Below are 13909 nucleotides of genomic sequence, written 5' to 3'. Positions count from 1 at the left end.
ACTATTGTCAAACACATAGCATCTTTCCATAAGACTATAAATAGAGGAAACGTGTTCTGGTCATTCTCAGTTTCTGATCATCATGGCCAAGAAGAAGGAGCTCAGTGAGGACCTACGGCAACGTCTTGTGCGTGCCCACATTGAAGGAAAGGGTTATAAGGCCATTTCGAAGCAATATGATGTCCCTGTGGCAACCGTGCAGAGCATTATCAACAAGCACAAGAAGTTCAATACTGTTAAAAACCTCTGTGGGCGTGGCAGGAAGAGAAAGGTGTCCCCCAAACTTGCCAGGAAAATCTGCCGAGAGGTCAACAACAACCCCCGGACCACAACCAAGGCCCTACTTTGAACGCTTGACCAGGCAGGGACGAAGGTGTCACGGTCCACTATTGAGCGAGTCTTGCACAGAGGAGGTCTCCATGGACGTAGGCCTCGGAAGACCCCGCTGCTCAGGAAGAAGCATCTGGAGGCTCGCCTAGCCTTTGCTAAAGGTCATCTAAAGCAAGATTCCAGCTTTTGGTCAACCATCCTGTGGTCTGATGAGACAAAGTTGGAGTTATTTGGCCATATGGATGTTGAATACGTCTGGAGGAAAAAAGGAGAAGCATACACTCCAAAGAACACTGTGCCCACCGTCAAGCATGGTGGTGGAAACATAATGCTATGGGGATGCTTCTCTTCCAGTGGCACAGGCAACCTTGTCAAGGTCCAAGGAATCATGAGAAAGGAGGATTACATCACGATCCTTGATGAAAACGTGAAGGAATCCGCTGAGAAACTCCAGCTTGGCCCTAATTGGAAGTACCAGCAGGACAATGATCCAAAACATACCGCCAAGGTAGTGAAGAAATGGTTCAAGGACAATGATGTCAACGTCCTCGAATGGCCAAGTCAGAGTCCTGACCTGAATCCAATTGAGAACTTGTGGCGAGACTTGAAGACCAGAGTGTTGGCTAGGAAACCGACCAACCTGTCCCAGCTTGAGGCTTTTGCCAAGGAAGAGTGGGCCAACATCCCCCAGAAGACATGCAGGAAGCTTGTGGACACGTACAAGAACCGTCTAGAAGCAGTCATAAGAAACAAAGGCTATGCTATTGACTATTAAAGAAAGACATTGGACTCAGTAAACCTAGGGTATGAATAATTTTGAACATGGCATTTTTTGAAAATCCATGAATAAAATACCCCTGAAATGATGAATTTCTTGAATTGTGTATTGTTGTTATTCTTTCACATGTTGGTCACATATAACTGATATACACACTTGACAAAATGCATTCATTTCATCACAAAAATAAAAAATCATAAAAATTAACAAGGGTATGAATAATTTTGAGGACAACTGTAGCTGTATTCTTCATCAGCATCTTTTGCTATGACATGTAATCCCTGTAGACAAAACAAAACTGAATCGAATGATGTTTGAAGGCTAGTATGGTGGTATGAACAATCGCGGAAGTAGTTTGATTTGGTGTTGATTTTTTACCTGATTGCTAAGAAAGCATGAATGCTTGTAAGCAAGCAACCAGAGGACTGACGGCTTAAGGTCCTCTCCGGAGGACCTGGTACTGAGGATTAATGCCTTACCAAAGGGCACTAGCGCACCAAGTGGGAATCGAACCCGGGTCACCGGAATACGAATCCCCCTCTCTACCGACTGAGCTATCGCGTCTCCCCGGGCAGATTAATAGTCATGTGTAGACTCATGCATAAGCTTTGAATAGCTTTATCAAACAGCCTCCGATAAAGCCTCTATAGATTGCATCATTTGTGGGTGTGTCTTGGTCTAGTGGTTAAGAGTTATCTTTCAATCTGAAGGACGTGGGTTCGAATCCCAGCCATGGCGTGATTTCCTTCAACAAGAAATTTACCCACATTCTGCTGCACTCAATCCAGGTGAGGGAAATGGGTACTGGCAGGAAGCAATTCCTCAAAAAGCTGTGAGCACCGGAATCGGTGGACTAGCTTAGCCGGGGTGATATAGGAGTGCCTAGAGCACCTAACTTAGTGGATACGTGCACTATACAAATCCTATATCATTATTTTGTCATGCAGCATGCTGATGTCCTCATTTAAATGCCATGTTAAATTTACCATTGGTCTTTTAGATGTATGCACGTGAACTGAAGAGATGTCAGGAGCTTGCCTTGTCTGAGGACCCCCCTGATTCTGATGCAAGGTTAGAATCGTTTGCTGTCTATCTCCTGAGAAACAACGCTGCTAATGGCCTCATGCAACAGAGTATACTAATACAACTCAAAGACTTAGGATTAGCGTCAGATGATCTGAGGTAAGTTAGTTATTGGATTCGTGTAAAATGGTCCAGAATTTGTTTTTGCAGGCTATTAATCCCAGTGGGTGCACTTTCCTTGAAAAGCACGATGCCCTATTCTGAAGTCTAGATCAACTGTATCTTCGGGTTATAACTATGGGAAGCCAAACATTTCAAAATTGCATCTACTTATATTTCCCTTATTTACTTGGTTATTCTGTCTTCCTTCTCTCTTATTCTCATTCAGGTACTTAAAAAACATAGGTCAACATTGATTTGACTTTGACAAATCTGAGCTGCAAGGTCCTACTTGTGACCTGTGTCTGTGATGTGTTATAAAAATGAAGCGCAGGAAAAGATTGTGCCTGAAAAATAATAAGTTGTTTTTAAAAAATGTGAAATATGCAGTGACCTGACACACTATCTTATACCCCTTTCATAAACCCAATTATGCGGATAATAGCAGCATAATTTGGTCGTAAAATCGGAGGAGGACCAGAGTTATCCGCATTATTTTGAAGCTGCAATTATCCGCATAATAGCAGGTTCGGGACCAATGTCACCCTTTTGCAACGCAACCCCATCGGAGGGGGCGTGTGCAGTTGCCATGACAATTATCCGCCTTTTTCAGGTCGGGCGCTCGTAAAAAATTAGTGCGGATTATTTTCAGAGTTTGTGAATGCAATTTTCATTGAAATTATCCGCATTACTCTTAGGCGGTTAATTGGAGGATGGGTTTATGAAAGGGGTATAAATTTCATCCCATCCACCAGCATGTGTTATATCAGTCTCCTCAGGAGATGTAGTAAATGATAATGTTTTCAGTGAAAGTGAAATTTTTTCTGTGAAAGTTCACTGAATGAGTCTGCATGAATTAGATCGTGTTTTCCTGGATGCGTTTTCAACCATATGAACAACACTCAGGGAATAATTTTCCTGGTATCGCATCGCACTTTGCTCCACATTTTTGAAAGACTGCTATGCATAAAGTCTTTTGTATAGCATATTTTTACACAGGACTGTACATTACTTAATTGAGAACTTTCCTCTCATGACCAAAAATGCTATTCATATTTGCAAAGCAAAATTGTTCCCTGACACTAAGTACAACATGAATCAAAAGTTCAGTATTTCTTTTTTGATAAAAGACCTTTGCAATGCTAGCCTATGCCTTTAAGTTTTTTTCTTCTTTCTCCACCTCATTCTTCAGGAGTCAAGCGATAGGTAAGATTGCCCAGCGTAAGCTTGAGAGTGACCAAGACTACCGGAATGTCCACTCTCAGTTGAAGCAATGGCAGTCAGATTACAGCACCTTCGTCAGGACGGCTTCATTCTTCAATCACGGCATCTCGTTGTGCCTCAGACAAGGAATGTAAGTAATGCCACATGATGACGATGATAGTGGTGGTGGTGATGATGATGATAGCGATGATGATGATTATGGTGATGATTAATGGTGATAATGATTATGATGTGATGATTATAATTATGATAATGATGATTATAATGATGATAGCGATGATGGTGATAGTGATGATGATGATTATGGTGATGATTTTGGTGATGGTGATGATGATAGTGATGATGCTGATGATGATAATGATGATGATGATTGATGAGGATGATGACTATGATGATGATGATGATTATGGTGATGATGATAATGATGATGATTACAATGATGATGATGATGATGATGATGATATTGATTATTATGATTATGGTGGTGATTGATGATGATAGTGATGATGATGATAATGATGAAAGTGATGATGATTGATGGTGATGATTATGATGATGATGATGATGATAATGATGATGATTATAATGATGATTATGATGATGATAATGATGATTATGATGATTATGGTGATGATTGTGGTGGTGGTGATGATGATGACGATGATAATGATGATGATTATGGTGATGATTCACGGTGATGATGATGGTGATATTGGTGATGATGATGATGATTATGGTGATGATTGACAGTGATGATGATGATGATCGTGATGATGATAATGGTGATGATATTGGTGATGATGATGATGATTATGGTGATGATGATGATGATGGTGGTGGTAATAATAGTAATAATAATAGCGGTATATTTGCCCAGGGTAGCCACTTCAGTTCTGAAAACTGTTCTCCCAGCGGGCCCTGCTATTATTACCCCGGCTTTAGCTGGGCTGCCTAGGTGCTCAAGCATTTAAGGACTTAATCCTACCGGGTACCCATTCACCTCAACTGGGTTGAGTGCAGCACATTGTGGATAAATTTCTTGCTGAAGGAAAACACGCCATGGCTAGAATTCGAACCCACGACACTATGTTTGAAATGCAAGAGTCAGAACCACTAGACCATGACGCGCCCATGCGGTGGTGATGATGATTGATGATGATAGTGATGATGATGATAATGATGATTATGATGGTGATGATGATGATGATGATGATTATAATGATGATTATAATGATGATGATAATGATGGTGATAATGATGATAATGATGATTATAATGATGATTATAATGATGATTATAATGATGATGATGATGATAATGATTATTATAATGATGATTATAATGATGATGATGATAATGATTATTATAATGATGATTATAATGATGATTATAATGATGATGATGATGATAATGATTATTATAATGATTATTATAATGATGATTATAATGATGATTATGATGATGATTATAATGATAATGATTATTATAATGATGATTATAATGATGATTATAATGATGATGATGATGATGGTGATGATGATGATGACAACAATGTCAAGCACTGTCATCTCATTTAAATAATGAAAATCCATTCCGCCAGGGAGTGTAGCAAAGGAGCAAGATTGCGTTAATTTCTTGAATTCAAATGTTCATGCACAATACGCTAGCCCGTCTTTACAGAGATTTCTGTTAAAAAAATGACAATACTCATCCTTTTTTAATGTCACTGTAGCATCACTTTAAGCATCATTCTAATTTCTAAAGTCATTGCCTCTTAGTGTTTTTGAGTAATCATGCTACATGTAGGCGGGGTAAGTTGAGCATAGGGGCAAGTTGAGCCACCAGCCCCAGGCCAATAATGAATGAGTCAGACATTGTGGTGATGCCATGTATTGATGACCCATAGCATAACCCCTAACCCCACCTCATTGTTTCCAACTTTGAAACAAAAAGTAGTTTTTTAGAGGGAAAAATATGAATTTCAGCCAAAAAGTAAAAAAGAGTGTGAAATAGATAAGTGCTTTATAAACACACACGTCTTTAAATATAATAAAGACATGATAACAACATTATTAGTCCAGGTATGGATCTTCATTCTTGTCATAGTCTTTTATATGATGGATGCATAATAAATGTGTGGATACAAAATTATCGCACTAAGTTGGGACTGGGGTAAGTTGAGCCAAACAGCATGGGGCAAGTTGAGCCATGGTAATTCCTATGGTAATGTATCTTAAAAAACAAACCATAAAAATCGATTGAAATGCAGGCTGAAAGGAGCAAATTTACATGACTGCTCTTTTCCTTTTACAGGATGTTAGTATTTATAGAGAATTAGCAAATGAAAAGACTTTAAACAAAAAATTGACATGCTGGTTCTCCCCCATACATTTTGTACATAGTTTTTGTGGCTCAACTTACCCCATATATGGGGCAAGTTGAGCCATTTGACATCATTTTTTTCAAAGGTCACGATGAATTTCAGTGTGGGGATAGAAAGTTATATATAGGTGGAAAATATTTCAGAAGAATTAAATTTCAAGGCAAGGTACTTATTTCGACAAGATTATTAATCATATCAATTCTAACATGCAAAAAGTAAAAACTGTCACAACTTACCCCGCCTTCCCCTATGTGTATTTCATCTTGACTTTGAGATTTTATCACATTATATGCTGTTTATGTTTCCCTCGATATTTTTTTTTGTCATTGTAGGTATCAAGATGCAATGCCATATTTTATACATGCCTGTAAACTCAACGAAACCTTCGATCCATCCCAAACAAACAAGAGAATGGATAACAAACTACTAGAATACTACAGGAGACATTGTTTGATAGTAAGTCAGGGCTTAAATTCCGTTCTGTTTCTTTTTCTGTTCATGGTAACTCCCGTAGGAACTCGACAGGACAGCTTTTGCTGGTAAACCCCAAGCTGGTATATAACCAGTTACCGAGGAAACATTTTACATCTAGGTTCAGTCATAGTGGCTGACGTTATAGACGACAGATATCACTCTCTGGTCTTTTTTCTATCAAAGTGGAGACAATCGCAGAGTGGGGATTCAAACTCACAACCTTGCGGTTATGAGTCCAATGCTCTAACCACTGGACCACACGACCCGTGTTCCAGCTGGTTCATGTTCTATTCACTGGCTGAACCCCATTCTCATTGGACCCTCTATGGATTTTTTTCCTCTTTTTGTAGGAAATAGGCTTTTAAGATCAACTTTTACAATAATAACAATAACCCGCTTTTATTTAACAGAATTACATGGGGTGTATGGGACTTCAATCTTAGTCCCATCTTGTAAAGATCTTGGGTGTGAAAATCAAATCAGTGGAAACTTTGCACAGAAATGAAGATGCATTTTGTCTCTTGACAGATTTTATTGAACTTACTATCGAAAGATATTTCAAGATTTGAATAAAAATGGTGTGTTTTGTGACATTGGGCTGCTATATTGGGCAATCATTAGTTTTATGCAGGCCTTGGGGTTGGGGGATTGCAAGGGAGGGGAATGGGTGAATTTACCCCCCCCCCACCAGTGCCGGCTGCACATAAATGTTGTTAGCCTAACAGAGAGCTTACAGTAAGCCCAGTCACATCTTTCGGATGGTGAAATGAAAACATTTATTTCAATTCGTAAGTAATGCATTATTGTAACATTAGGCATCGCTGCCACATTACCGGTTGTAACAGGGCCTCTGTTAGCGCATTGTTAGCGGTAACGTTTCTGTGCGGTCATTACAGGTGGTTTAGAAGATGACATACTAATAATTGCAGAGTACTTGTAAATATCTGTGGTCTTGTAAAGCTTTTCACAGAACTTCGCCAGTTATTATGCACTTGATGACTTTCCTCTATCATTACAGTCAACTTTGCATAAGTTCTCGTTTTCAAAGTTGAACATTACGCGAGTTGAAGCAATTTTTTGAGAGCAGTTTACGCAGGATGTAGCAATCATCATCTGTAAGTCAGATTTTTCAGCAGACCAACAGGGATCCGTGGTCTCCAGAGATTCAACCAAGGCAGAGTTACATGGATTATTATCTTGCCTTATGTTCTCTGAAAACTCGCTTGATTATTCAACTCACTTCAATCAAACCTTATGATCCATTTCAGCAACTCAACGAGCAGTGTGCCACGACTTTTGATGCGGGAGAAGAGGCGGATGCCAGCGCAAGTCTGCAGATCATGAGTGAGCTGGTCGTGCCTTGTACAAGCCTTCTTAGTTCCAACCCAGGAGAAGATGCGCAGGCCGTGGAAGAGATCAGGTCTAGGTGGTGCTCCTATCTTGGGCATGACCTCCCAGGTGAGTGTATCGAGCATGGGTTTATACTTGACCAGATGGAAGAGTGAAGGCCAGAGAAGGGAAGGGAAGGGCGTGGTTCTTTTGAACACTGGGTAGTTGTTGCATGATGATTGCGGTCACAACAGAAGGGTACTCTGGTGTGGGGGTTGCTGTGTGGAGGAGCCAGTCGTACGTCTTTGACACCTGTTTGCCTGTTTTGGCCAGAGAGCATTAGATAATGTATCGTTCCCTGGTAGGATGTGTACACGGGTGTTAGAGATGTGTGACTGGTAATGTGCAAGTAGGTTGCACAATTGCACTGTCCTATTTCTCTCTGACTTCTCTTCTTTTCTTAACTTCTATTTTTTGTCATCTGTCCTCTATGATCTCATTCTCCCCCTTTCCTTCTCTCTCTTTTCTTCTCGTTCAGTTGTGCAATACAAATTTTATCAGTCATGATTATTTGTCAAATGTATTGTTTATACAATTGTTTATTGTATTCATGTTTGTAACTTTATGCCCAAAAGCAAATTTTGTGTATTCTTATGCATGACAATCAATTATCTTGAATCTTGAGCTGGAGGGCTGGATGGGGGGGGGGTACTTTCTTCTCATCCAAGTTCAGGCTAGGAAAGGGATCCATTCATGATGGTGCTACTATCTTGGACATGATCTCACTTGTATTTTTTTTTTTGCATTTGAAGAAAAGGGATAATGAATTGGGGTGGGGTAGAACTGGGGGGCCATTTCATAAAGCTGTTCGTAAGTTAAGAGCGACTGGTGATTCTTTCTTACGCGCAAAACCATCGCTAATGAATATACCATTTGCCATAAGAAAGGATCACCAGTCGTTCTGAAAGTCGCTCTTAACTTACAAACAGCTTTATGAAACACCCACCTGGACCAAGCAAAGGGGAGAGGTGGGGTTGGGGGATGCTTGCTTATCTAATCCATGTTGAGGCTTTAAAAGAGATCGATCTCAGTGGTCTTCTACTCAGACCTGATGTTACTGGTGTGTTGAAAATGGTGTAACTTAATGAGATAAAAGCAAGGAAAGGTGGTAGACCTGGGGGAGGGAATGGGTTCCAAAAGAAACTTATCAATCTTTACAGAGGTAAGATTTTGACAAGGATATAGACTGAATTTTTGATTGAGATATTCAAAGTGTAATTTAATTCACTTGTTTTCATTTTCATTCAGTTAGTAATTCATTGAATGACAGATACTGTAAGGTGAACAAGACCATGTTCTCACAAGTATTATTATGAAGGTTTTTTTTTTCTTTCTCTGTGTTCCAGGTAAACTGCAGGACAAACTGCAAGATCTCTTATCCCGGCTCCTTGATGGCGGATCTGACGGTCAGACCGTCAAGACCCCTCGTCCCGTCCGCTCCCAACGGTCAGTCAACCACGGCCAGCAGTTCAGGTCGACCATGCAACTCATCAGAGAATTTGAACATGCAAATCGGGAAGAGGATTCTTCATCATAGCACTGAGCCATCAAGTTCAGGAGTCTGCCAAGGAATCCTTGATAAAGCTGTTGATTCATGCAGAACTCTTTGTTTAACCAAAGGCACAAGAATTCGGACCTACTGCCTTTTTGCCAGGTGCTCAGAATTTTAAATGGAGAATGGTGATGGCATTTGTTATGCCGGGCTCTTTGGGGATCAGTTCATAAGAGCTGGCATGGCTACCCGGGGTAAACGAGACATTTTTATAACTATTCTTTTTATTATTTATAGTGTTTTACATTGTAGGAGATACCACAACAGTAAACCCACTGAGGATATGTTGATGGACTTGTTGATCGCTTTTGATGAATAGTTAGGATGTCGGAAATTTCAACATGCCGACTGGGAAGAGCATCATTCATCATAGCATAGAGCCAACAAATCTATGTCAGGAATCTGACAAGGAAATCTTAACCCCAGGTTATCTTTCAAGCCTCGAGGTTGTTATTAACAGATTGTTTTATTTTAGAAGGAATAAAAATTGGTATTCATAATTTGTTACTGAAATGAATTTAAAACAGAGTTTAAATTTGTTTCTAGATTGTTATTCTGATATTGTTATTTGCGCCAAGAGTGCAGTTACTCTTCCTACAAAACCTGGTTATAGATTCTTATCCTTAGTCCCATATTGTCCTAGAGATATTGAATAGTAGCAACAGTACTGCAGTAACTATCCATTCAAAACCTAGTTATCATTAGTTTCTAGAATTTTGTTCTGAGATTGTTGTATTCCAGAGAAATATATATTTGCATCAACATCGCAGTTGCGAGGGATACCATTAATTTTTAAATTTGTTATTTTTATGGGATGTTGCAAGAAAATATTTATGGCCTCTTGCATAAAATATGTTCGACACATTGTAAAGAAAAAGTTGCATGAAATCATGCTTGATTTCAAGCTGTTGGACGGATCATTGAAAAACAAGCATTTCCAAATAAGCGGCAGACAGTGGGCTACTATTTTGAAAATAAAGAATCCTGAAGAAAAAATGGGCTACTGGTTTATGCATGGTGAGTGTGATTGGCTTGAATGTTATGTTTGAATTCTTTTTGTAAAACTTGTAAACAAGATTATATGAAATGATAAGACAGGGCAGGGGTGAGGTAACATTGAATGGGGGAGGGGTGACCTGCTTCAAGAAAAACAAGAAAATGGCTTGCTCTCCTTCAATTGTAGAAAGTGATGTCCCCCTTTTCTGCTGCGCCCCGTCCCCTTCAAACATATTCTCCACCCCTGTGAAATGTAGCGACGATTAAAATGACTGAGAGACATTTGATATAAAACTCATCAACATTATTAATATTGTAATATTGAAATCTCAAAGCCATAGACTCCAGTCATCAACATAAAGGGTTTCCTTCCCTGGGCTGAACAGCGTTCGCTGTTCGTGCTGTTAACCTACTGTGAACCTATCTGCTGCTTTGTTAGAGAAAACGATGCTTGTTTTTCAGCGATCCGTCGAATAGGTAGAAATCAAGAATGTTTTCATGCAACTTAGTCTCGACCATGCTCCATTCCTATTCTACGCATAAGGTCTCATATGAACGAAGAAAAGATTGATATTCAAAAGCCAGCAAAACTCACTCAAAATCATAATTTGCTCGTGCAAATGAAAATTTGGTACCTCCACTTTTCATTGTTAGAACTCAGTTGTGTGTGCATTATGAACGTTGAGATGGGTCTCAAATGAAAGAAGAGAAGTATATCTTTTAATTCATGTGCAAATTTATGGTCATGATAGGAAACATTTACTCTGAATAATGGTTTCCTTTTTACTGGGAAGCACTGTATAAGAACTACCTAAAAGGGTCAAGGTACTGATCCATAAAACTTGTAATAACACATTTATACAATAACAGTATTTCCTGGCAGCTTATATCGAGAGATGGTGTTGAAGTATTACAGCTTGTGTTGATGATCTATGGGTAATTTCCCTAATCACCAACAGCAACCCCCAGGGACTGGGAAAAATCATGATTTCCTGTTCGCTGTTGGTGTCGGCGGTCCCAAGCTCACAAACGGGATGAACATCATCGTAAAATTTGCCTTTTACAGAGTATAAATCTTTAGAGCTTGATACATTTTTATGAGCAATAATGTTTACTATTTCAGATCTTTGAAGTGATTTTAGGCTTTGCAATCTGTATGATGACATTTTACTGCGACGTCTCCCTGATCTAACTTTCATCGTCAAGATTTCTCTCAAAGTTCAGACGATTGGCATCCTAGCAGCAGAGGCATGACATGACTTTTTACACTCAACACCAACACCCGACTTGAAATCACCCAATGGGAAAATAATCTATGTGTCCAATTTGAAGTTTCCATAGGTACAGTGATTATTGTTTTTTTATTACTTTAAAGGAAAAGTCCACCCCAACAAAAAGTTGATTTGTATAAAAAGAGAAAAATCTAATGAGCAAAACACTGAAAATTTCATCAAAATCGGATGTAAAATAAGAAAGTTATGACTTTCTAAATTTTCACTTAATTTCCCTTAACAGTTATATGCACATCCTGGTTGATATGCAAATGAGGGGACTGATGATGTCACCCACTCACTATTTCTTTTGTATTTTATTATATGAAATATGAAATATTCTGATATTCTCCCCCTTTTCATGTGAAGTTGAGTTTTATTCCTTCCCGAACATGTGTAATTAACATTGTTGAACATTATGTGGTTCAGTTAATTTGGTCCTAAATGTTAAATTGGTAAAAATTGAAATATTGTATAATTTAAACAATAAAAACAAAAGAAATAGTAAGTGATGGACATCATCGACTCTCTCATTTGCATGTTACTGAGTTGTGCATATAACTGTTTTGTGAAAACTAAGTGAAACTTAAAAATGTCATCGCTTTAATATTGAACACCCGATTTTGATGAGGTTTTCAGCATTGTGCTTGTTGGATTTTTCTTTATTGATTCAAATCAACATTTCTATGGGGTGGACTTGACCTTTAACGACTCAAAATTTGTTACTGATCGTCCAATTTTGTTCAATTTAACCTGCCTGCTTTTCAGAGTTATTTATTTTATATTTTTCACTCGGATTTGGATTCTCCTTTAATGGGGTGAAGTCTGGGTATAATAAATTTCTTAAACTGATTTGTCATAATATGAGGCAGTTGTGTTGTCTTTGATATTGAAACGCCCTTGATTTATTGTAAGAGGTAATGTATTGTATACCTAATGTTATTTATTGAGAGGATTTTTACCATCATGATATAATGCAGCAGGCTACTTTAGAATTTCATGAAGGGTACTCAGCACAAAGTTAGAAACTATATTAGCAAGGTAAAATCAAATGAACAAAACACTGAAGATTTCATCAAAAATTGGACAGGGAATAATAAAGCTATGACGTGTTAAAGTGTAACATTATTTGGGTCAAATATTCTAGCATGCCTTCATGAATACATAATGAGCAAGCCGATGATGGTATCTCCTAATTTGTTCTTTTATATGACATTCTATTCATTCCATTGTTGTCCTCCGGCATGTAGAAATAGTTTTGCTTTGACGCATAAATAATTATCGCTGAAACTTATTTTATTACAAGGGAGACACATATGCAAGGATGTGTAGATAGTCATGATTTCTTACATCAAAATGAGAAAAGATTAAAGTGAACACCAAGTCAGAAGCTCATCTGATGAATATTTATGATGGCATGCATACTTAAACAAAAATATAGCTATACATTTAAATTCAATAACTTTGCTATTTTTTATCAGATTTTGATGGACTTTTCAGTGTTTTGCCCATTTGATTTTACTCTATTTATTCAGATGATATTATTCTCAAACAGGAGTACCGTTAACGTTAAATGAAAGAACGAATGTGCTTTTCTCGACTGGACAGTTTTGTACTTAACCACATGGTGAACAAAGAGGCTTATTATATTTGATGCTTTTATACAGACAGTGTAGATACGTAAAACAAGTACATGTATTCTTATTTCATGAAATTGGCACCCTACATGTGGATATTTTGTCTGTAAAGAATAAAATTCAAACAGATGTATGAATGCATTTAATTTTTGGAAGATAGTGGAGGATATGTCCTTCTTGTTTCTTTTTTTTGGAATAAAAGAAATATCAATTTTATTTCTAAGTCTGACATTTTTATTCAATAATTTGTGTGAGTGGTCAAGTTAAAGGAGAATGAAACCTTTGGAACAAGATAGCTTGTGTGAAAACAGAAAAATCAAAGAAACAGATCAACAAAAGTTTGACAAAAATCGGACAAATAATGAGAAAGTTATGAGCATTTGAATATTGCGATCTCTAATGCTATGGAGATAGCGAATTGGCAATGCGACAAATATGTGTGATGTCACTTGTGAACAACTCTCCCCATTACTTTAGTATATATTTCTCTAGAATTGCCTCTTTTATCACATCTATCCATAAATCATGTGTTCTGTCTACATGAGGGCACGTAATACATATTTTTTAAGAATAAATCATGGATAAAGAGTTTGTATCAACATAACAAAAAGCAAAAAGAGACATTTTGAGGGTATTTTATAGTCCACCAAAGGGAAAGTTGTTCATCAGTGACATCACACATCCTTGTCGCAT

General features: G+C 38.1%; 1 protein-coding gene across 3 annotated transcripts in view; it reads left to right on the top strand.

Annotated features, from left to right (window-relative positions):
* The window catches only part of LOC121419808 (ubiquitin carboxyl-terminal hydrolase 25-like), a 53178-nt gene extending 42892 nt beyond the window's left edge, over positions 1 to 10286 (top strand). For all 3 annotated transcript variants that reach the window (XM_041614271.1, XM_041614270.1, XM_041614268.1), the window contains exons 18-22: positions 2109 to 2290; positions 3483 to 3644; positions 6230 to 6353; positions 7640 to 7829; positions 9107 to 10286. In XM_041614271.1, the coding sequence (XP_041470205.1) occupies positions 2109 to 2290; positions 3483 to 3644; positions 6230 to 6353; positions 7640 to 7829; positions 9107 to 9297 (849 nt within the window). In that variant the 3' untranslated portion in view covers positions 9298 to 10286. The remainder of the gene's footprint in view (positions 1 to 2108; positions 2291 to 3482; positions 3645 to 6229; positions 6354 to 7639; positions 7830 to 9106) is intronic.
* Positions 10287 to 13909: the final 3623 nt, after the last annotated feature.

This window comes from Lytechinus variegatus, chromosome 8, assembly GCF_018143015.1.
Source record: "Lytechinus variegatus isolate NC3 chromosome 8, Lvar_3.0, whole genome shotgun sequence".
Classification (NCBI taxonomy): domain Eukaryota; kingdom Metazoa; phylum Echinodermata; class Echinoidea; order Temnopleuroida; family Toxopneustidae; genus Lytechinus; species Lytechinus variegatus.
This window is presented reverse-complemented; position numbering and strand designations above follow the sequence as displayed.